Consider the following 22,302-nt stretch of genomic DNA (forward strand, 5'->3'; position numbering starts at 1 on the left):
GTCATCTATCGGGAGAAGTCAGGGAATTATGATGGACCATAGGGAAAGACGTACTTTCTTTATAAATCTTTTGCAACCCTCAACTATGCTTCGTAAATTCAGTTAAGCTAACTTTCGGAAATAGAATCGTTCAATTTCTAATTATTCGTGTGAAACAAAGCAATACTATGTGTTTGTAGATCCAAATTTATATATTGAAGATGTATCTGTGTATACACAGCTTCTGGAGCTTTTGGTCGTAAAAGCCGACCAACATTATCTAATTTTCGTGGGAATAACGTCAGGGAGTTCTGAATTTGTTTATGGGAAAAGTCAGGGAATTGTATTTGAGCAAAATGTCGCCGCCCTGATAATGCTAATCGATTGATCGCGGCTTTAGCTTAGCGATTTCGTAAACGGTATACGAAAAAGTAAAGCACTCTCGATGTGTTAAGTATTCAGGTTTTCGATCAATTTTTTTTACCGAGTTTTCAACAGAGTTTTCAAGTTTAATTGACCGCGCCTTTTGCGCGTTGACTTGATACCTTTTGATTCTGAGAGAAAGCGTGGCATTTGCAAGCCGACGGTCAATTCACGGGGATAAAAATTGCGGAGTGTACAGTGATAGTAGAGAATCTTATCGTGAGTATTTATAAAACATACCTAAAGTGTACAAAAGTATTTTTTTGGTGATTTTATTTTCTTTTTTTTTTTCAAGGTAATGAACTAATTTTTTTTACAAGCATACCGTTTTTTTACAAGTCCTTACTCGAACAAAATATTTACGTCAATAATTCCAGATTTGTATTAAAAAAATGTAGACTTTTTCTTCAATCATAGAAATGCTAGAGTAGAAGACTGTTTTCACAAATGTTGATATTGGGCTCGACATAGTTTTTGTCGATGCATGCACTTTTGTCATTGTGCTAATCTTGTGTAACTTCGTCTGTTTCAGCTAATAAAACCATTTGTCTATTTCAGCTAATCAAATCTTTTGTATTCCCGATGAAACTTTTTTCACCAACATCTGAAGCGATTTCTGCTATGATTTCCGAAATCTTTAATAAAGCTTTGGTAAATCCTGTTAAAATCGAATTGAAATGTGTAAAACGTCTGATTGGAGAAATATCTCACCCCAGGTGACATGGTAGTGCCATTACGATATGTTCGCACCTACCGTAGAAGAAGACCTCATGTATTATTACGACGTTCCTCTCTCTTATTGGCTCGGGGGCACTTTTTCAGCGTGTTGCTTCCTCCTTCTATGTCTTTCGGCTCTAAGCTTCCAATTAACAATCGTAGAGTTTTTAATTCTTACGATAAAAACGTTTATGAGGACCGCTAACTCAACGCTGTAGTTTTGAGTTTTTGGCGCGCGGCAATCCACGAGCGTTTCCGTTGCCGTCGACGGCGTAGCGCTGCAGCATCAATTTGACGCCCGTGAAAATTCAGCCTCAGCCTGCAACTTGGATTGAAAGATGTCATAATTTAGTTTGTATGTAATGACATCAAATATGATGGATTATGAATTTAAAGTAAAAACCCAGAAAGATCGTACGAAAGTTGAAGATTTGTTCGAATTTGAAGGCTGCAAGGTTGGAAGGGGAACGTACGGTCATGTATATAAGGCGAGGAGAAAAGAAGGGTTAGTTTATTGTAACTTATCTAACCTTCAATACTCAAGTGATACGTTCCACGATCGAATGTTTACAATACAAGTTGTATGAACCGTTGAGCAATATAAATAGACAAAGTCCGAATAGTCAAAATTAAGTTTTGTATAGTTTTTACGTTTTCTGTTACTTCATACGTCTTTAATTTTGACCAATATTATAGTATTTCTGGTTGCCAATTCAACATTCTTGTATCATTCCACATTTAAAATCTTATTAAACACAGATTTTTTTACTTCAGAGTTCCTGACAGCGAGTTAAAATCACGTCCTGATACTAAAGATTTTGGTCTCAAACAAATCGAAGGGACTGGGCTTTCTATGTCAGCATGTCGTGAGATAGCAGTGAGTAGAGCAACTGTACATAATGACATTTTGATTTAAACGTTTCTAACTTTTGCATAACACTTGAGAAATGACTGGCGATTTTAAGCTATCGACAAATTGTCATGAGCTATAAGCAAGGAAATACAGAAATAGGTCCTTCGCTGATTGATGTTGAGATCTGTCGCTAAAGAGACCAAGTGGCGTCTCTTTCACTGCAGTGGCTAAAAGTTACTTGGGTCACATGTTTTTTCTTTGTGAAATGTCACTGAAAGTTGTTTCTGATACAATACCACCGTGTATCAGTTTTCGATGGTTCCAATGTCTTCAAAAGTTAAGAGTATTGAAAAACCTCAAACTTTCTGGATTGCAAAAGTCAGACAATTGTCGGAATGTATTGTGGAATATACATCAAAACTGTAATGATCCAGTCACTCATAACACTTGGTCTTCACCAAAGTCAGCCTTTCACTGAGGGTGAAGTTTCCTTTAATTTCTCCAAGAGGATAGGCAGTATCAGTAACCAATAATATTTGATGAAAACTAATCCCTAAAACTTGATGAAAAACTTGGTGAATAAGTTTTTTTTAGTTTTTTCTTGCTATAATTTCCACAGAGATGATAGATTCAGTGAATTGAGACATTTCAAAGTTGGGTATTTAAAATTAATTACAGGATCCTAAGATGCGGAAATAAAATGTCAATAGAAACTATAATATACATTTTTTTTCTCTATCTCAATATTCCTAATGGTAACTAAAAAATCCTAAAGTGACCAGAGAAAGTATTGTTGCTTTAGAAAAAATTGATTTTTTTTTTTTCGAAATATCTGAAATCTATATTGTCCTACATTTCTTCAAAATACACATATCAGCTTTGAACCCTCTGAAGTCCGATTGGGCCTTTTTAGGGGAAGTCAGAAAATTTCCAAAAATTTAGTCCAATGTACTTTATTTCCAAGCCTGTGCAAAAATTTTTGGTGAAAGATTTTCACTGCATTATCAGCCTCTGAAAACAGTAATCATGGTTCGACGTTATAACCTGTACATTGATAGGAAGCTCTTAAAGTAAAGTAAGCGGTTTTACGCCACCGACCGCAGGACCTTTACTGTGCACTTCATTTTTTTATGAACATGTGTCGTCTACTCCATGATTTGTCATTACAAAGAAAACTCATTGAAAATACAGAATTTGAGACCTAGAAATTTGTCAATTCTAGCGGATCTTGATTAAAATATTTGTGCCACTATGTCAGTTTCACAGATGTTTACCAAGTTTATTTGATAACTCGTATAGTCACTATTTGAACTCAGATTAGTTTGTTTGATTGAATAGTTATTTTAAACTATAAATTAGTTGAAGGCTGGAGTTGACTCAGAAGTAGACATGATCAATACTAGAATCGTTTAATTCTGCAGAAAAAGTGAATCGTCAACCCGTTGAAAATTTTGCATTTTTTGTCACTGGATACCTTGTGTAACCTATATCCAAAACACTCAGATTCAAATATAATCTGTACACAAGATTTTTGGATAATAACGACATGTTTTTTTTCCTTCAAATCTTATAGCTCCTTAGAGAATTGAAACATACAAACGTCATAACATTGATACGTGTGTTTCTATCACACAATGATCGGAAGGTTTGGCTGCTTTTTGATTTTGCAGAGCATGATCTATGGGTATGTCACTATTCAATACAGTTTTATAATCTAAAATGCATTATCAGAATATTTATATTTTACAATCATAATTTAATTTTGGGTTTTTAGCCATGAAATGAATTAAGTTTCACAAATCTTTTATATTACCGTTCCTTAGTACAGTCATACTTGACATGTACTAATCTTATACGTAATATTTTAGTATCCATTTCTGATCTGGTTCTGAATGGTCACGATAGTATCATGATCATTTTTTGTATTATTTCTGTGTTTCTTTTCCAATTTATACTTATATCACGTCATCCAATATTGTAATATAAAACCAAGGATATAGAAAGAAAATTATTACTTTATAATACTAGCGGTCTTTCCTCAGAGAATTCCATGCATTCGTATACTTTTTGGCACTGTATGCTGGGAGTAAGGTATTTACAGATTGGCCAGAAGTTTCATTTTTTAAATTTAAGCATACTTTTTTGTCTGAGACGTAACATAGAATATGAAGAAAAAGACTCCCAGTTACAGCCTCTGAAAATAGTTTGTACACTTCATAGATTTCACTTATTGTTGAACAAAGTAAAACATCATTTTGAAAAATAGTATCAGAAAAGGTTCTTCAGAAGCAACCTCTAATGAATATTATTAATTTCAGCATATCATAAAATTTCATAGAGCAGCCAAAGCGAATAAAAAACCTGTTATGGTACCGAAGGGCATGGTAAAGTCGCTTTTATATCAGATATTAGATGGAATTCATTATTTACATTCAAACTGGGTTCTTCACAGAGATCTAGTAAGTTGGAATTCGAATATGTAGAACAGTGATGTATATAGAAGTTGGCTATTAAAAATCATCCTAATTATCTGCTAAAATAGCCAAGTAATTTTTCGATCGATTGTGTGTATAACTAAGTATATCTTCAGAAACCTGCCAATATACTAGTGATGGGAGAAGGTGTGGAAAGAGGGCGAGTAAAGATAGCTGACATGGGATTCGCACGTTTGTTCAATGCTCCCCTTAAACCTTTAGCAGATTTGGATCCTGTGGTCGTTACGTTTTGGTACAGAGCTCCGGAGCTGCTGCTGGGTGCAAGGCATTATACAAAAGCAATTGGTATATACCCATACTTACCTGTACAACGGTATTCACAATCTCATAAGAATTTTAATTTTATTTATTTTTTAAACATCCTTAGATATCTGGGCAATTGGATGTATATTTGCGGAATTACTGACATCAGAGCCCATATTTCACTGCAGACAAGAAGATATCAAGACAAGTAATCCGTATCATCACGATCAGCTCGATAGGTAAGCTTTTGAAGTATATTGTAGAAGCTGACATTGTACTTTCGGAAACTTTAAGCCTTTCACTGTGACTAAGAAACTGCGTCATAATGTAAGTGAGTCTGTCGTGAAAGCGCATAAATATACTAGGAACATACTGTAAAATAATGGCAGATAGCAAATGAAAAGAATTCTCAAATTGATCCTATTGTCTCCACACAGTAACGGCGTTGGTTAAATTGTTAATTTTTCTGTTTATTTACCAGAATATTCAATGTAATGGGATTTCCATTGGAAAAAGATTGGGAAGATATAAAAAGAATGCCAGAGCATCCTACACTCCTCAAAGACTTTAAGCGATCAAAGTAAGCAAAGTTTCATTCACTGATATTTTATGTCATACAATCAATTTTGTCAATCGTCTGTATTTTCTACATTTACAAGCTGGTCGTTCAAAAGTTGAATGATCTGAATTCAGTATTTTAATATCTCGCATTTATTCATTGCAATACTTACTTCATATTGACTTGATTTATCTTTACAGTTATGCCAATTGTTCCTTAACTAAATACATGGATCGCCATAAGATTAAACCGGACAGCAAGGCTTTCAATTTGGTAAAACTCTTAGCTGCTAATAATTAGTTGTACCATTAAGTCTGATTATCTTTGTGAATTTACAATCGAAATGCATACTGAGAGTATTCATTTCATCGAAGTTACATAATTCAAAGATTAGACAAACTTTGCTAGTTGCTTGTCTTGTACCTCTACATGATAACTAAGGATTTCAATAGTGGCTACGAGTTATCCGTAATTCTTTCTTTGAATTTAGCTGCAGAAACTACTGATGATGGATCCTAACAAAAGGATAACATCAGAACATTCCATGCAGGATGCCTATTTTCAGGAAGAACCTTTGCCGACGCAAGAGTAAGTCGACACCCTAAATTCTGCTGTTTGTCTTTTGAAACTCGTGGTTTTTGATTCGGTATTTTCAGTAGATTCACGAACTGTCTTATATTTTCAGTATTTTTGCTGGTTGCCCCATCCCGTATCCAAAAAGAGAGTTTTTGACTGATGATGATACTGAAGAAAAAAGTGAAAACAAAGCAAGACAAAATCAGCAGCAAACAGTAAGTATACTTTTTTTAATCTTTGCAATACCATTGTTTGATTTTGATTTTGTTATGTTTAACTCTTCAATGCTGGCATCCATCCTTGTATTTTATTTTCTGTTCTCTCTGCTTTCCTTTACCTACATTCTTTTTTCTTTACTATATCCTGAGAGAATTGAATTTAACATTATATTTGTTTTCTCGTTCTGGTTGTTAAGTTAAGTTAGTTTACAATGTTAATATTTTACTTCATTTACTATTTGACATTGAGATTGGCACGTGATAAGTGCAGAGTCTGAACATCCTAGATTGAAATATATCTATGGAACTCTATAATTGAAACTATGCGTTCTGTATTACGTAGGACAAAGATAAATGCGAATAACACACAGTCTGACATTATTAGACACTTTTATTTTTATTTCTGTCGGTGTATAGACTAAAGTTCATAATATTACAAATAGTTCACGGAGCAATAAAATCTACAACAAAGTTGTGAAGAAGTTTTTAGAAACTTGCAAACAATGCTGTTCGAAATAAAAATCTCCGTGTGAATCGAATCATAGTTGCGGAAGTTGACCTGACAAAGGTGAACTGTGGGCTCTGTGCCTTGCAGTTGCTTTGTAAAATTACAAAGCACGTGTACACAAATTGTTCCCGTTTATCATTAGACGTTCCAATGATAAGTGTGATTAGTTCTAACAATGAATTGTGTAGCAGTGATGTGAAACAACTTCCTTGAAGTAATAAGACAATGTTATGTTGGTGTTTCACTTCCTTACATTGTTCAGACTACACATAATGGTAATTAAATAATCTTACTTAGAAGATTTTTTTGCTATGGAATATTGACGCTGCTATTATGGTCTCAAAGTTTAGTACAAAAATTTGTTCACGCAATGGCTGAGAAAATAAACGATAGACAAATACTTATAACGTAATTAAATTTTATAAGGTGTTCCTCGGATTTTTAGTGGTAAGGCTAGCTGTAACAAATAAATGCAGGTAAATACAAACTCCTATAACCAGCCATAACATGTCTGGATAAGTTACTCAATCGTTTTTTTTTTTTTTTTGGTTCAACTGTCGATGAGATAGTATGATAATTGTGTGTAAGTTTGAGAAGGGAAGTAAATTTCTAGAGCAATCGACAAAATTCCCTCAGATTGCTGTTTAATTATATTATATTTCGTTCTTCGTAGGTGTCAGCTAAATGTTAAAAATGTGGGCAACTGTTTACTGCGAACATCATGAGATTACATTGACTGTATGTACAAGGTTAGCCTGGTTGTCTCAATATTTTTGTAGGCGTACTAACATATCAACCTTGCTTGTGCATGCACAGAATCCCTGGTTAAGTGGTGTAGTAAAACAATAAACGAAACAAAAACACGACTAAAACAAAGAACAAAAGAAAAACACGACCACTCATGCACATAATTCATTTTCGTGCAAGCGATAGTCTAATTTTTGCATTAAACAAAAAAAAAACAATATATTCTGCAACATTTTCAGCAGGTATGTATCACTACAGACTCCAAATAACAAAATTCTTATTTTCGCATCTCAATTGTCTGAATATGTCCAAGCGCTATTTGTGGCGTTAATCGGGTTTTCAAAATTTTGATCCACATCAGAAATATAACAATATTTCCCAATTTTTTTAAACGCGAAATTGAAGTATGTACAGATTTTTTATCCACTGCTTATAAGAATTGCATGAAGATAAGAATAAAGTTTGCGATAGAAATAATTATACAGTCTATTGAGACGACACAAATTTTGTATCATTGTTTAAAATAACGAATTTGCCATTGATTTTTAATGTCGAATTCCATCTCGGAATATAACTAAGAATAGTTCCGTGTTACCTTATTCATGTACACGTAACTATTCTATGTTGCAGAATCAGTGTGTCAACGCAACACAGGGAGGTACGTGCCAAGTTTATGGTGAGGCTCCAAAACCGTAGGGTAAGATTGTCCATAAAAATATATACAGAGTACTTCCAGTCTTTTAATAATTCGTAGTGTAATGAAAACAATTACTAATTTTTTATTAATTATGCTTCTAGGAAATTCCGCGTGCAGTGTAAAGAAGCAATCAAACTCATTGAGTCAAGGACTTGTTAAGACTGAAAAATTATCATACAAGGTGAAAATCATTCGTAATTATAGAGAAACGTATGTACTGACAACGTTTGTTTATGTATATTGATCAGTTGTATAAAATTTCAGATTCTGGAGAATCTAAATGGAATGTGAAAGGCAATCTATGGTTTATCACCATGTTTGGGCCAAGCTCTTATTTACAAGAAAATGAGCTACAAGGGATTATCAATTTCAGTAGCGACTGCAGTTCACTTGTGTTAACTGCAACAAATTCGATTATGCGTACACTGGATATATCTGAATCAAATGATACGTAACGCCGAATTTTTATGAAAGATTTATATCCATCAAAATATTTCATTTTTACAAATCATAGTCAATATTTGAAGCACCACCGACAATATAAGTAAAAGAAAAAATTCTAAAAATTCAAACGTATATACTATCGATTTGGATGACTGAGATTTTGTTTTTCTTTTTTCTTTCCTATTTATATTAGTAATATTATTTCCACTTGACCCAAATCGATAATTTTTGCCAAATCTTGGATGTACCTGCAAAGGTTCATTGGGAAATTACGATAAAAGCACTCTCTACGCTCTTAGTTTTAGAATTAACCTCTACAAGTGTACAATACTTTCATTGCTCGGACAGAATACTATTTCCGCTATAATATTATACCATATAATACTATACGCGTTGCAAATTGGAAACGAGTTTTCTTATGAACAACGTCATCAAGTTGTTTTCAATAGGCTATATGGAAAATGATTGTTTCAGATATAAATATATGTAAATAAATAGTAATAGTAATAATAACAACGATAATAATAATAATAATTCTGTCACATGAATAAAATGCCCGAATATATTGATTGTTTCGGGCTTCAATTATTCTGAGACATTTTGTTGCAACTAAATCATAGGTGCTAGAATTATATTTGATTTTAAAAAAGGTGGGATATTATAATTAACGTATTTTTTCAACAAGTTTATTTCAAGTATTCCTACATTTGAAATTAGATACATTGAGCATTTTATACTGTTATACGTTAAGTACTATTGTTAATAAATCAATTTCAATTGAACAAAATGTAGTAATGAATTAGTGTTAACACCCTTCTCTTTAAAAATGAAATATTATTTATTGTTTATGATCAATCGGAAACATTTCCACCTGGTCTTTTTTTAATACTTTGACAGTAATATGCGTAAGAGTGAAGCATGTGATAAAATAAAACCAAACTTTTATTGTTGGTGAAAGCTTATTTTTATTGTAATTATAAGAAAAGTTTTCGGTGACTTTAGCTGATCGACGAAATCAAGTTTATCGGGATGCGAGTAACACACTTTGCCATGAAAAATTTATGACTTGGATAGTATTTTAACATAAGAAAGCCATTTTTGCAAGCAGAGTCAAAGCGCAGATTCATGCCTGTTCATAACTTCTAAAGTATAAAAAATAAATGTGCATATCTTGAATGATATTTTTCTGTTTGGTTTTTTTTTATTCTTTGATACATATCTTTTGTTCCGAAGTATTGGAAAAGCAAATGATGGGTGTTAAGCTGTCGATTAAATAATTGTTATATGTTTATTTTCAGCGATAAGCGTTCGAAATTAACTGTTACAATTATTTCAGCAACAGAATCAGCAGCTACAGGGAAATAATGAACATGGCCACGCTCAAAATTCCAAACGAGTAAGACTGAATGGGCCGCATGGAGGATCAGAGTTTCATCAGCACCAGAACCACACTATGACACATCAGCAGCCGACTGGTATGGTTTATTCTACTACGCAGCCTACTCAACAATCAAACTTCCATCAACGTTTTTAGAGAATCATTGATTAAATATCATTGTCCAAATGAATTACCTATGTATTTTATTTCAATTTTAATATTACGAATCTATTTATATATATATATATAATATATATATATATATATGTATATATATATATATATATATATATATATTATGCTTACATATAAAGATACTTTCGAGGTAATTTGTATGTATGTGAATTGAAATTTTAAGGATCTATCTTTTCGAACAGAAATGCTACACATCTCACTCAAACTTCAAACTTCCTCAACAGATTTAAGTTGATATCATTTTACGGAAATATGAGGCGAGTTTAACGATGTTCAATGACGTGGAAAAATAAAAATTGTTTTCTGAAAAAATTAAACTTCGACCAGATAACATGAGAAATGCTCACTACGAAAGCTATTCGAAATTGTAATCTTGAAATCTTGAACCATTAATGCTGGTGGGTTGGGTTGGAGATTGAGTGGTCTAAAATTTTAGTACCTTGACTTTTAGGAACCGTCCATGACTGATCAATTCTGGAGTTATGGAGTTAAAATTATTTTTTTATGGTTCAAGAAGAAACTCTTCTCAGAATTCAGTGTTTAAAATTCTAATCTCGTACCACGAGAGTTTCCTGCCTGTACATAATCACAATGAGGATTTGTAATACGAATTTCTAAAAAATTTCAATTTAGCTGTATTTTAATTTTAAACTGTTTAACTTTAAACTGTTTAATTTTAAACCTGCTGTGATTTATTCAATTGGAGCATCGCTTTAAAGGGACCAGTATACGTTAACTTTAACATTTTACGTACTTATCATGAAATCTTCTGAGAACTTTAGGTTTTTGATTAATGAAAAAGAAGTGACGTGACTGAAGGTTCAGGCTTATTGAAATACGTTTTAGTTTATTTGTTACACTAAGTTGATGATAATTAAATTCGTCAAATTGTAATTATGAGGGTCTCTGCCAAAGCAAAATGACGTTTCACGCAATATTTTCTTACAAAAATATTTCGTTTATCTAGCAATTTGTAGTGTAAACGAAGTAATTTTTTTCGCAACATGTGTATACACACAATCCACACATTCACTTGAATGTCGTGCCCTAAATACTTATTTTTCTAGAAGGTGAAATTATAAACTTGAGCTTCAGCTGTCATTTCGTTTAGTCCGAAATAACATCTGATACCTACCAAGGGCCGAAAATCAACGTAGAGCAGAAATAAAATTAATTAAAATTAGTTGGTTAGTCTATCTATTAGCAGCCATGTTGATTTTGCTCTAAGGTTTGAAACCGCCCGACAAATATGGTAAAAAATAATATTTTCCCCGAAATCGCAAGTCTAAAATTGTCAGTCGTTATTTCATAGTAAGTTGAGTGTTTTAATCTAATTTTCATACTAATCATAATCAAATATTTAACAAATACTTTTTTATTTCCGAGGATTTAATTTGCGAAAATCACTTGTATGCACGTGTGTACATGCATTGCACAAATTCCTATAATCAGTCAAGCGAGCATTAATTACTCATAATTCACGAAGGATAAATCGTAAACGGGTGATTTGGGTGAACTTTTTGCTACGGTCAGATAGCTGACTACTTTTTGTATATACCTTTCACTGCACCTTTCACACCCATCTTCACATTCATATTATCCTCTAAACTGTAGTTGGCCCGACATCCGACCAGACAAAATCACGCAATCGCACTACATTTCATGGTGGAAATGGTGAAAAAAACGCGAACCATTATTTGTTTTAGTATAAATATTTTATTCCTTATTCATTCGCCATTAACTGTCTTAAAAGTTATCTAATTTCATGCTATGGGGAACGACCATGTCTTCTAGTATATAATAGTTTCTCAATATAAAACAATTTACGATCTACCGGACTCGTTGCAATAACTTAAATTGATATTGCAAAGTGTTAGTATCGATTTTTGACCTCTATCGTGAAATAGGAGTTTGGAATGACGCCGTTATCTTTAATAAAGAAGTCACGAACTAGAAGGACATCCGGTAATGTATGTCCAACATTTCGATCAATGAAAAATCGTATTTACGCCATTATTTTCAAAGTGATCCCACAAGGGTAAGGAAATTTTCAGATCGGACTCAAATTTAGTCGACTGGACTATACCCATTGGGATCGAAGCTTGCCGTAAATTTTTTTACACTAGCACACATGTTTGTCAAAATCTTAGGGCGAAAAATTTCGACTATGGCCTGCGCATGGTTGGCTTTAGATATCTCTATTTTCTAGTTAATGTTATAGCCAACGAACCTGATTAGGGGTGTCTTGAACTCGTTATTTCCCACACTTTACGCGAGTGCTAATCATTTTACTATGAATCTAATACTCGGCTCTGAGATTTCAATATAAATAAATAATAAAAATCCAGTTTTCTTGAATTTATATTAAAAAAAAAATAATTTCGCTTAAAATAAAGGTTGGCTTATTTAAATGGCACATGTTTCCATTGGCTAGGCGGCTGTGCAACGTGCCGCTCGGTAATGCCACCTCTGTTCACTTTGGGATCTTTTTTTAGAAAACTACAAGTCGGCCCTAATTTTCTATGGAATAGATACTCACCGCAAAAAAATTCAGGCTTTCACTTAATCGCAATAAAAAAAAAAAAAAACGGTGAAATATGAGAAAATTGGAATTTTATTCATTATATTGAAAAATCATATTAAAATTTTAAATTTAATGTGAAATACTTATCAATAACAGAAAGTACGGGAAAAACGAGTAGAAGCCACGCTTATGAATGAAGGTGATCAGACACAGCAGGATAGGAGTTGAAGACATCCGCACACAACAATGCGCGGGCAAAAGTCGAAAATTTTACTCGTGAGACTTCGAGCAGAACAAAAATTGACCACAAACTTCGACCCAACTAAGTTATAGATTGACCAAAAATCCGATCCCAAAGGATTAAGGAATATTATACCATTCTACAAAATTAACGCCAGTCGAAGAAGACAAACGATTCCAGTCAATCGTTGCCAATATTGAGTCAAATGTATTCATGGTACCGGTATATATAAAAACATCTGCGGTTAATTTTAAATTTCATTGTTCGTGCCTATTCCGAAACGGTAGCTCAAAAATCCATAGCGGTATTGAATCAAGATGGAGAAAAACCCCATGAATCAAAGTTCAAAGTTGACAAGGAATTTTCACAAACTCCTGCATGTTCAGGAGTTTAATTGCAGTTAATGTTAAAGTGCAAAGTTAGACAGCAAGTTAAAACTGTGAAAGAACACAAAGGCACATAATTACATCCTTTATTACGCACGACAAACAGTCTATTACAAAAGTCTATAAAAATCTATTGTCTGCACAATAAACGCTAGTCTACATAGTAAAATCCATGTGGCTAAATATGCCTACAAAGCATGTGACGCAACTGTCACAAAACATATGTACATTATTTTATATTTTTATATACAATCCGGCAATATGTTCTCCTCTCTTTTCACGACGTGATCTTCAAAAATGACTAACGGTCGTGCCGTAAAATTAGACCAATTTTCGAAAACCATAACAACAAGTCGAAGCTAAGAAGAAACGAATCAACCGTATGTCGTAGATACATACAATTTCCTAATCTCTTTGTCAGCAGGCCCCAATATGCATAACGGACATGTGAGAGTAAATGCGCGAGGTCGTAAACAGCTTTGGCGTTGCATGCCGTACATACATACGTACGTTATACATTCAATACCGATTCGAAAATTGTTATTATTGTTGGTGTTGTTATTATTATTACTATTGTAAACGCAATTGGCAGAGGTGCGCCGTGCAGGTGGAACAAGCGGTGATCCAGAAAATCCCATGAGATATCGCGAGGCTCATTGTCTGCCGGGCTAAGCGGCTCGATGACTAGATAACAATAATATTATCGCAGCCCTGCGAGCACACCGTAAGTCGCAGACACTCCAGCATCAGCATCAGCATCAGCATCAGCATCAGCATCGGCCATCCGGCCAACCAGCGTCTCCGGCTCCTCGGCTTGCCGTTGCTGCTCGGTAGGGTCTCAGATCTGCCTGCAAGTCGGATCGCATCGTTTGAACGATCAGTACGCAGGCGCGGCATTCACGCGCGTGTTGCTTGCTCTCCGAAGGCAAAGCCTCCTGCACAGGTTTGCGTTTTGACGCCGGAGCGGTGCTTCAAATGTCGTGAAAGAGGCGGAAAGAAAGATCGATAATTAATTTGGTACAAAAAAAAAAAAAATAAATAAACTTGGATATATTGTGGTAACGATAACAACAGAGAATTAGAAAGAAAAAAGAAAAACACGTAAAGAAAAAGAAATTCGTACAATCGTTGGGATACAATAAAACCGGGAGCGGATATCGACAGTGTTGTTGTTACGTGAATGTAATATCGAGTGTTTAGTGCAGCGCACATGATTCTTAATGTGGGATTATTAGGTATTTAAAATACTTGCGAAGGTGATCGACGCACCCGTAACTCCGACAACTATGGTAAGAAAATTAACTACCTGTACTTATTACTCGTTTCGCAACGTCTTTGGAATACATTTGCAAAGGTACATACATACACCACCTGCCTTCTCCATGCTGCAGGCTGTCTGTTGCTGCTGCTTTGTACAAACAATCTATTGCCTATGCCCAGGTTCTAACATTTAATTACGCAAAACGTTTTATGTACACAGTTATAGCTTATTATACCGACACTCGTGCAGTCGTTTATATAATAATCATCATCATCATCATCATTTTTTTTTTCTGTCTTTCTCTCTCTCCCGAGTGGGATCACCGTTTGAACTGTTATACGTATACCCCGTACAACTCGATTCTCTCAACCAATTTTTATACTTAACACCGTTGTTACACCGCAGCGCGAAACCAGCTGCCCGAGATGCTGTAATTTCAAATCGTTTGATTTTTTGCTGCTTTTGCCGCGTGCACGGCGAATGAGGCAAACCGCTTAAAAGCTTAGTTGTGTTCTTAAACAGCCGCAAATTCTTCCCTGCACTAATGACGATATCTCACGCGTGTGTTACTTGAATTTTTAATACCCGTGAATGTCGGCAACGTTTCACCGCGCACAATAACGTATTTTACACTCATATACGAATCGGTGTAAGATAGTTGAGCTTTGTGACGTTGTCTTCCGCGCACGTGCACGCACATGCGCTACTATATAAGGGAATTGAAACGAAACGCTCCGGCATAGATATACGACACAATGAAAGTTCAGTAACAAGGAAAGGTGAGGAATATTGAATTCATTCAAATAGCATCGATCTTCGCGCGTTACGGAGTACCTATCGCGTGAACTATGCTTGACTTAAATCGACCGTTAAACTTCGTTCGATTTTCAATTCGAGTTCGAACAACGACCATCGCGAATACAGTATAGAGGTGAGGAAATGTTAATGAATTTCTTTTAATTTATGTGGAAGCGAATATTGAATTTCTTAATTACGGAATTCATTTTCTTTTCCTTCAAACTTATGATACGTTTAATTACAAAACTGTGACTTGATCGATGTACGATTTGAAAAACCGGTTATAAATGCTAATTCAACGGTTCCTGATTCAGCTCTAAGTAGACATTGGTTTAAAAAAAAAACGTGGATGAGATGCTTTAAAAAACGAAAACTTCAAGCCTAAATATATTACATTATGTACGATTATGGTATAACGGCTAAACAAGTTTTGTATGATGATGACCAACGTGAAACTGCAAAAGCAAAGATAAGGATGAACTACATGCATATTGGAATAAAAGTGAATGGGATACGTTGGCACTTGAGATGAGATGCAACGTCTGTATACTAAAGTTTTTGGTTTTTATTGTATCGCATTTTCTTTGCCTGCTGCAGCGGCTTGTCGAATATACATATACGACAAGAAAATTCGTCTTCAAAGGAAAGCATTGATAAAGATTATTACGAAGCTACTGTATTTGCGACGTGATCTTGTAGGTATCGCGTTTCATTGATGAATGAAACCTTTCAAGTGCTTATTGATAACGGAATTCTTACGCTCTGCGTCGACGGAAGCCGCGAGCCGACACGAATTTAAAATGCGTTCCGGTACACGTTCGTCAAATTGCGGACTGTTTGTCAAAACAACCCGTGACGGTCATATAAATTAAGAAGTCTGAAAATTACTGACGAACATTTTCACGCTGATCTTAAACACCGGCTAAAGGAGGAAAATATGCGAAACCGTAAATCACAGTTCGAATCACAGGTTGGAAAAGGAAAAAAAAGAACCGTTGAAAACATCTTCAGCAACGTTATTCCAGCTAATGAAAGTGAACGCGAATGAAACAACATTCTTATTATATGACAGCAATGAATCTTAGCAAATTCGAATAACACGAGCTAAAGCATCAATAATTTGAAAAAAACATTTTGCAACTAGAATGATCAAAGTGATTAAATGCTGGTGTTTCTTATACGATTATAATGTTTTGGGCTCATTTTATTCGCTGTCCTGATCCCCGCAAATTGTTTCAAGAATATTCAAGAAATTTTATATGACCTTACAGTTATAACACGGAAATGTAATTTTTCCCGAATATAACTGGTACCGTAATTACAAAAATCTACTTTTATCCACTCGGAAGATAACTATTGATAAATTAAAAATTAATAAAACATGCTGTCGGGCAATTTTTGAAGGTATCTATGTCGAGGAGAATAAGTTTAAGAACATCAGAATCGTATGAAAAATACCAGAGCTTAGTCATTATGAGGGCTCCAATTGCAAAACCTTATTTGAAATTGTTGATATCTTCTGAGTTTGTTCTATTCAAATTTGCTCAGAATCATTTCTGTCACATAGTAGGAACCCCGTTCCAATCGTATTTACCATCATTGGCGCAAATAACATTGCTATATATTTTTCAAGCGGTTATTTCTCTTTTGACAACTTTTCATTCAGACTGTGGGTCCTATTCATCCTCATTGAATTCTCAAGCTACTCCAGTCACACTGGACCACATACCACGTTATGCAGTCATTCGTATATGTATAGCGGACGACTTTTCCCCATAGATAATGAAATAAATGAGTTTCAAAAAACAAAAAAACAAATCCACGATTATATGTATTTACTTGATAGTACCCATAATTAAAAAGTGGATATCCGAGACAAAGTTAAGCGTAGAAAATTGCCAATTGGTGTTAATACTTTACTGCAATTTGACTGAATTATATTTTTTCGCCAGACCGATTCTGTCATTACGTAATACGAATCTATTGCAAATCGTTTCACAGAACACTATACAACTCGAGGTTGTTGTGTTCGCGGCTGCCGATCGCTTATAAAACATGTGAGGAGAACCAGACTCCTTGTGAAATTTTTTTCTCCTCATCCCCATTACAGATTTTTTTTTATAGGACTCTATGTAAAATTTGTCTGATTTATTTCAATGATTTTTCTCCAGTAGTGACTATCTCCGTACATTTCTTGCCAACCATTTCCTCGAAAATGTGTTGAGTTTTCGGTAAAATCTTCTTAAGAAGTCTCACTACGATGTGCGTAAATTTGTCTACTTTTCTGTAATTAGAATTTTCCGTATTACTTCGAAGAATTTCTACTATTAATGAACTTATTATTTGAACCTTTATTTTGTTCGATTCTGCAAAATTCTTATTCTCGATCATAACCAGTGAGTATTTTCAAATTGAATTGAAATTCAAACGAAGAGAAATAAGATTTTCTTTAGGTAAGATGTTGCACGGAAATATTTGAAAGGAGAACCAGAATAATAATCCCGAGAAACCGAAAAGTTTGAGTTTGTTTCCGATGGATAAAAATCTGTAAATACTCAGATTATAGTTATATACAAATGTGCCTGAAATTTTTCTACAAAAGCGATCAGGATTATCGGGCTTCTTCGGGAAAGCATGTCTCGCGGCAAAAAATATGAGAGAAATAAAACTCCGCTGCATTTCAGAGATGCGAATAAACTACAGAGAAGCTGCCGCCGCGACGCGCCGCGGTTTCGTGATTGCTGTGGTTCGTGGTTTGCTGGCTTATACGTATTCCCTCGAAACATGTATTATAATGCAATGCATAGAAATGGAAAGAGAGAAAGAAGCAGCAGCCTTACAGCTCTGCGAGTGTGGCACAGGTATACGTATAACATACGTAACGACGGAATTATAAACTCGAATCGCGTAGGTGGTTCTGCAGCAGCATCGAGACTCGAGTCTGTGTCACGCATTGGCGCAAAGGCACATTATAAGACCGGATCAGTGGGTTGATCGCAAATGTGGGTGTATTTCTTTCGTTCCCTCTCAACGATTCGAGTTTTATCACATAAACTCGCGCGGCGTTGCGAAGCGAGCCGAACTCCATGTTAGAGAAGAAAAAGAAGCGGAACATTACCCCGAAAAGTAATTAAAAATCACCGTCATCCGGATCGATTCGTTTCTCGATCGCTAATTAAAGAACACGATTGAAAAAGATTTTTCTTTTTAACTTTTAAACATTAATGGAATGAGGGAAAAGATCACGGACAGAGTGAAACCACACAACTCTTACATACATTTTCAGCGAAGTATCGTTTACTTCATTTATTTACCTCGGTTTTCCTCGAAGCATGACATGCAGTAAATCTCGGACGATATTCATAATCACTGATCAAAAATAGACATGTCGTTCTTTGATTCGATGAAATGATTTATTTTTATTAGCCTTTAAAAGAATTTAGCCTGACGCATATAGAAATTCCTCGTTACTTCTGTTGTGCGTAAACTTGGAACAGTTTGAATCATCTTATGCAATATAGTTTCAATCAGTGGTGCAAAGAATTTCAGGATTCATAGAAACACCGCTGGATGATGATACGGTATTATAAAATTCATCAGTATTTTCTCGATCTAGAGAAAATATTCGCTACTCGAAACGAATTATGACAAATTTATTTACGTAAATTAAAACTGTACAGTTTCATTGAATCAAATATTCGCGGTCTATAAAAAATAAAAATTATTGTTCACACTTTATGTTACAACCGATATAATTTAAAATTTTTAACAACGTGGCGATTTCATCGCTACAATTGTACATAAAACTGGACTCACTTTCGTTGGATTGTTCAGCAAGGTAGAAAATTTCGACTAATCTCCTAACAGCCGCAGAGCTTGGTGATAATATTTCAACACCTACGTGTTTACAATTTCCTGCAGGCGCGTCAAAATATGAACCAAAATGAATTGTATTTCAAAGTGGGCCGTACTTTCTTATACGGGGTGAAATAAATGTAAGTAAAATAATTTCTTTTCTCGGTGATCTACTTATGCGCAGGAACGTAGGTCGATAATTTGCGGCACCGCGTGATATTTGCGCACGCCGCGAATTTCATTGCCGCATTTCTTAACGTCGCCAGACATCTCTTTCCGCGGCTCGTTTTTGCTCTCCGCACTGAATCGGAATCTTTATATTATACCCGCGTGCTGGAGACCATGCGTCGAACGTCACGTCAAACGTCCTTAGAAGTCTCTTTCTCCGTAGGTCCAAAGCCATTTAAGTACGTAACAAATTATTACTATTGGAATAATAGCCGTATCGCAAGGATTTTTGCCAAGGCATGTACACGTAAGATATGATCCTAAATGGAAATGTATATACAGAGAGGCTGTAGCCTGTAGAAGGCCGGTAATATGTCGTTTAAAAATTCGATTGCGCTGGTCTCAGATCAGCGAGAAGGATAGTACGCACGAAACTATGTTACATACGCGTCCTTGACTCTAGTCTGCATTTGTGATCCAATTTCTCCGCATCACTGTGACGCGTTGCGTTTGTAATACGTATGTAAGCGATTCGGTAATTGGGTGTAATAAAACGCTTCGAAAAAGGCTACCTTCGTTCGAGTAATATGCCGTGCGGTGTAGTGAAAGTGAATAAAAATTCCCTCGCCAATTTTTGTTACCTAACTTGAATTCTGCCTCGTACTTTCTCTGACAAATGTCGATGTCGAATTTGAGTACATCGCTTCTGCATTCCACGCTTTACACAACGCGTACGGCAATATACATTAATAAATATATAGGTACGTACATATAATTCATTGGCCCAGTTTGTATCGGCATTTTATCATCACGTTTTAAGTGAAATCAGAACGCCGTTACAAACTTGAATTTTTCACTTGTCGTTTCATTCCACGGACAAATTATTTGCCAGTATTTTTTTTATCCTTTTTCTTTTCCATTCAAAGACGAACCTGATTGCGATTAGATACCGTATGTTTAGAATGCAATTTTCCCATTGCAGTTTTGTCTGCATATCTTAATTGTAGACCAAAGTATACCCCGATATTAGGCAAGTAAACGTTTTTACTAATCCATATTAAAGTCTTCACCATTTTTTTCAAAGTAACGAAGAGGTGCGTTTCGACAAATAAATTAACATTTTTAGGTGAAACTTTCAAGATTGTTCAAGCGGTGTCCTTTCGAGTATGTCTTGAGAACGTTCTTTCGTGAAGTTATCTACGTAACGTGTCGTAAAAAAAATTTGCCTCTTTTTACGTATTATTCAATAAAGAAAACGATAAGCAGACTGCGTCTTGTTTTAAGGACCTTCACGTGCTTATACAGTCCGTTCAAAAAATTAAAAAATACAGAAACGTGAGAAAATCAAACCGGTAGTGAGGTTTATCAACTTAAATCCTACAAAGTTATTAGATGCACACATGTTTGAAATCGGAGCTATTTTTAAGTATCGAACGCACGCAATCTATCAAATTTTAATGAATTACTTAATTTTACCATACTCGTGCCACGTGTATAGTCGTCTTACACCGGGTTACGTATTTACCTCACTTTAAATCACCAAGCTGTGACAATTTTATAGAAACGAAATTGCACATAATTGAAAAAAAGGAAATTTCTCCAGTTAGTTTTGAATAAACAAATGAATCCGATAGTTCAAAATACTGAATACCAAGTGCAACGGAGATTTTATGCTCAAATAAGTAGATCGTGACTTTCGTAAAATGTCGATAAACCTAATTGACAACGATTACGATTTTTCAATTTTTTCACAGTGTTTTATTCGAGTCCAGAATTTTTAAGAAACGTTTTAGTTTTGTTGGACGGTTGAAATAATTATAGCTTCAGATTTAAAATCATGAAAATATGGTATTTAAAAAACAAAAAATAAAAGAAAACGGGAGTTGTGGATAGAAGGCGACAGAAAAAATGACGCGACTCGTCTCTCAGTCCGTCCCGACTTACAGAACCAAGCCAGAGATAGAGTTTCTGTGAGAGTTTTTTTTCCCTCCCGAGATAATCGTCAGTGATTCATCTACTTAAAGAAACCTCCGAGGGGCTTGCGTGCTGTGCAGCAGGCACGCAGAAAGACCATTCAAATCAAAGTCTTACAGATTATACCGCGTTCTTGAGAAGGCCTCGATGGCTCGATACGTGCAGTGACAAAAGAGACGCAAGGGCGAAGGGTGTGTAGATGAGTTTTTTTTCCTCCCGATTAGGTATGTAAATTTTCTTCATTCATAATCGGTTACGTTTCCTTGCTGCCGATATAACGCTTAGAGAGCTTGAAAAAATCAAGGAGTCACAACGAGAAAAAAAATTCTGATTGGGTTTCTATACGGACCTAGATTATATTTATTTTAATTTTTTATTTTCTTTATTTTTTTTTTTTTTTTTCAAATTTTTAATACAAATGTTCGTAATTTGCTTCATATCCGTCACTTCAGGTTCAGTTATATCTGCAGGTAATACATAAGTTATGCAGATAAATGAGAACTGATAATAATTGAAAAGGAAATGTGAAAAAAAATTGCAGTAGGACGCAACGGTTGCGACACGGTACGTAAGACAAAACGAGGCCAAGAAACGTTTTAATTAATATTTCTATAATTTATTGCATTATTATTTACTAGTGGGGGGATATTATTTATAAATGGTAATCGCGCTTATACCTAGGTACTCGTGTGTTTTAAAAGTGTATACTCGCGCCTTGCGAGTATTTTTATTCCACGGTTATGCCGCGTTACGATTTTTTTCACACGGTAAAATATAGAGAAAATATTACAACGATTAATTCAAACGGCAATCGGAATTTATTATTTGCACTGAGAAAAATGTCAGTTTTTGTTGTTACTAGTAAATTTGTAGTCAATCGCGTGTATAAATGAAATGAAAAAATGTGGTAAAATTAAGCATTGTGATTATAATAGTCAATACTGCACCTCCTGCTTGTTACTAAATTAAATCTGTTTGTTCGATTGACTTAATTTTTCAGTCAAAGAAGGCCTCTACATCGATTTATCGTCGCACCAATTATCAATTTATCGCAATATTTTCA

General features: G+C 34.8%; 2 protein-coding genes across 10 annotated transcripts in view; both read left to right on the forward strand.

The window, feature by feature from the left end:
- Positions 1–1,406: 1,406 nt before the first annotated feature.
- Positions 1,407–10,166, forward strand: LOC124303891 (cyclin-dependent kinase 8). 8 transcript variants are annotated; one of them, XM_046761707.1, is made up of 13 exons: positions 1,409–1,624; positions 1,894–1,996; positions 3,546–3,656; positions 4,291–4,431; positions 4,563–4,752; positions 4,835–4,949; positions 5,192–5,290; positions 5,470–5,542; positions 5,760–5,857; positions 5,955–6,060; positions 7,949–7,994; positions 8,117–8,196; positions 8,264–8,953. In XM_046761707.1, the coding sequence occupies exons 1-13, from the start codon at positions 1,482–1,484 to the stop codon at positions 8,468–8,470; spliced, it is 1,512 nt and encodes a 503-aa protein (XP_046617663.1). In that variant the 5' UTR covers positions 1,409–1,481; the 3' UTR covers positions 8,471–8,953. The 8 variants fall into 8 exon arrangements, 5 of the variants coding, with proteins under 5 accessions (XP_046617665.1, XP_046617663.1, XP_046617666.1 ...); XR_006908015.1 differs by having other exon boundaries at positions 1,410–1,624; positions 7,949–8,015; positions 8,280–8,341; XR_006908016.1 differs by lacking the exon at positions 8,264–8,953 and adding an exon at positions 7,245–7,320 and having other exon boundaries at positions 1,410–1,624; positions 7,949–8,015; positions 8,117–8,181.
- A 3,861-nt stretch (positions 10,167–14,027) lies between these two features.
- The window catches only part of LOC124303888 (uncharacterized), a 32,982-nt gene continuing 24,707 nt past the window's right edge, over positions 14,028–22,302 (forward strand). For both annotated transcript variants that reach the window (XM_046761701.1, XM_046761702.1), the window contains exon 1: positions 14,028–14,472. The gene's annotated coding sequence lies outside the window, so the exon portion shown is untranslated. The remainder of the gene's footprint in view (positions 14,473–22,302) is intronic.

This window comes from Neodiprion virginianus, chromosome 4, assembly GCF_021901495.1.
Source record: "Neodiprion virginianus isolate iyNeoVirg1 chromosome 4, iyNeoVirg1.1, whole genome shotgun sequence".
Lineage (NCBI taxonomy): Eukaryota > Metazoa > Arthropoda > Insecta > Hymenoptera > Diprionidae > Neodiprion > Neodiprion virginianus.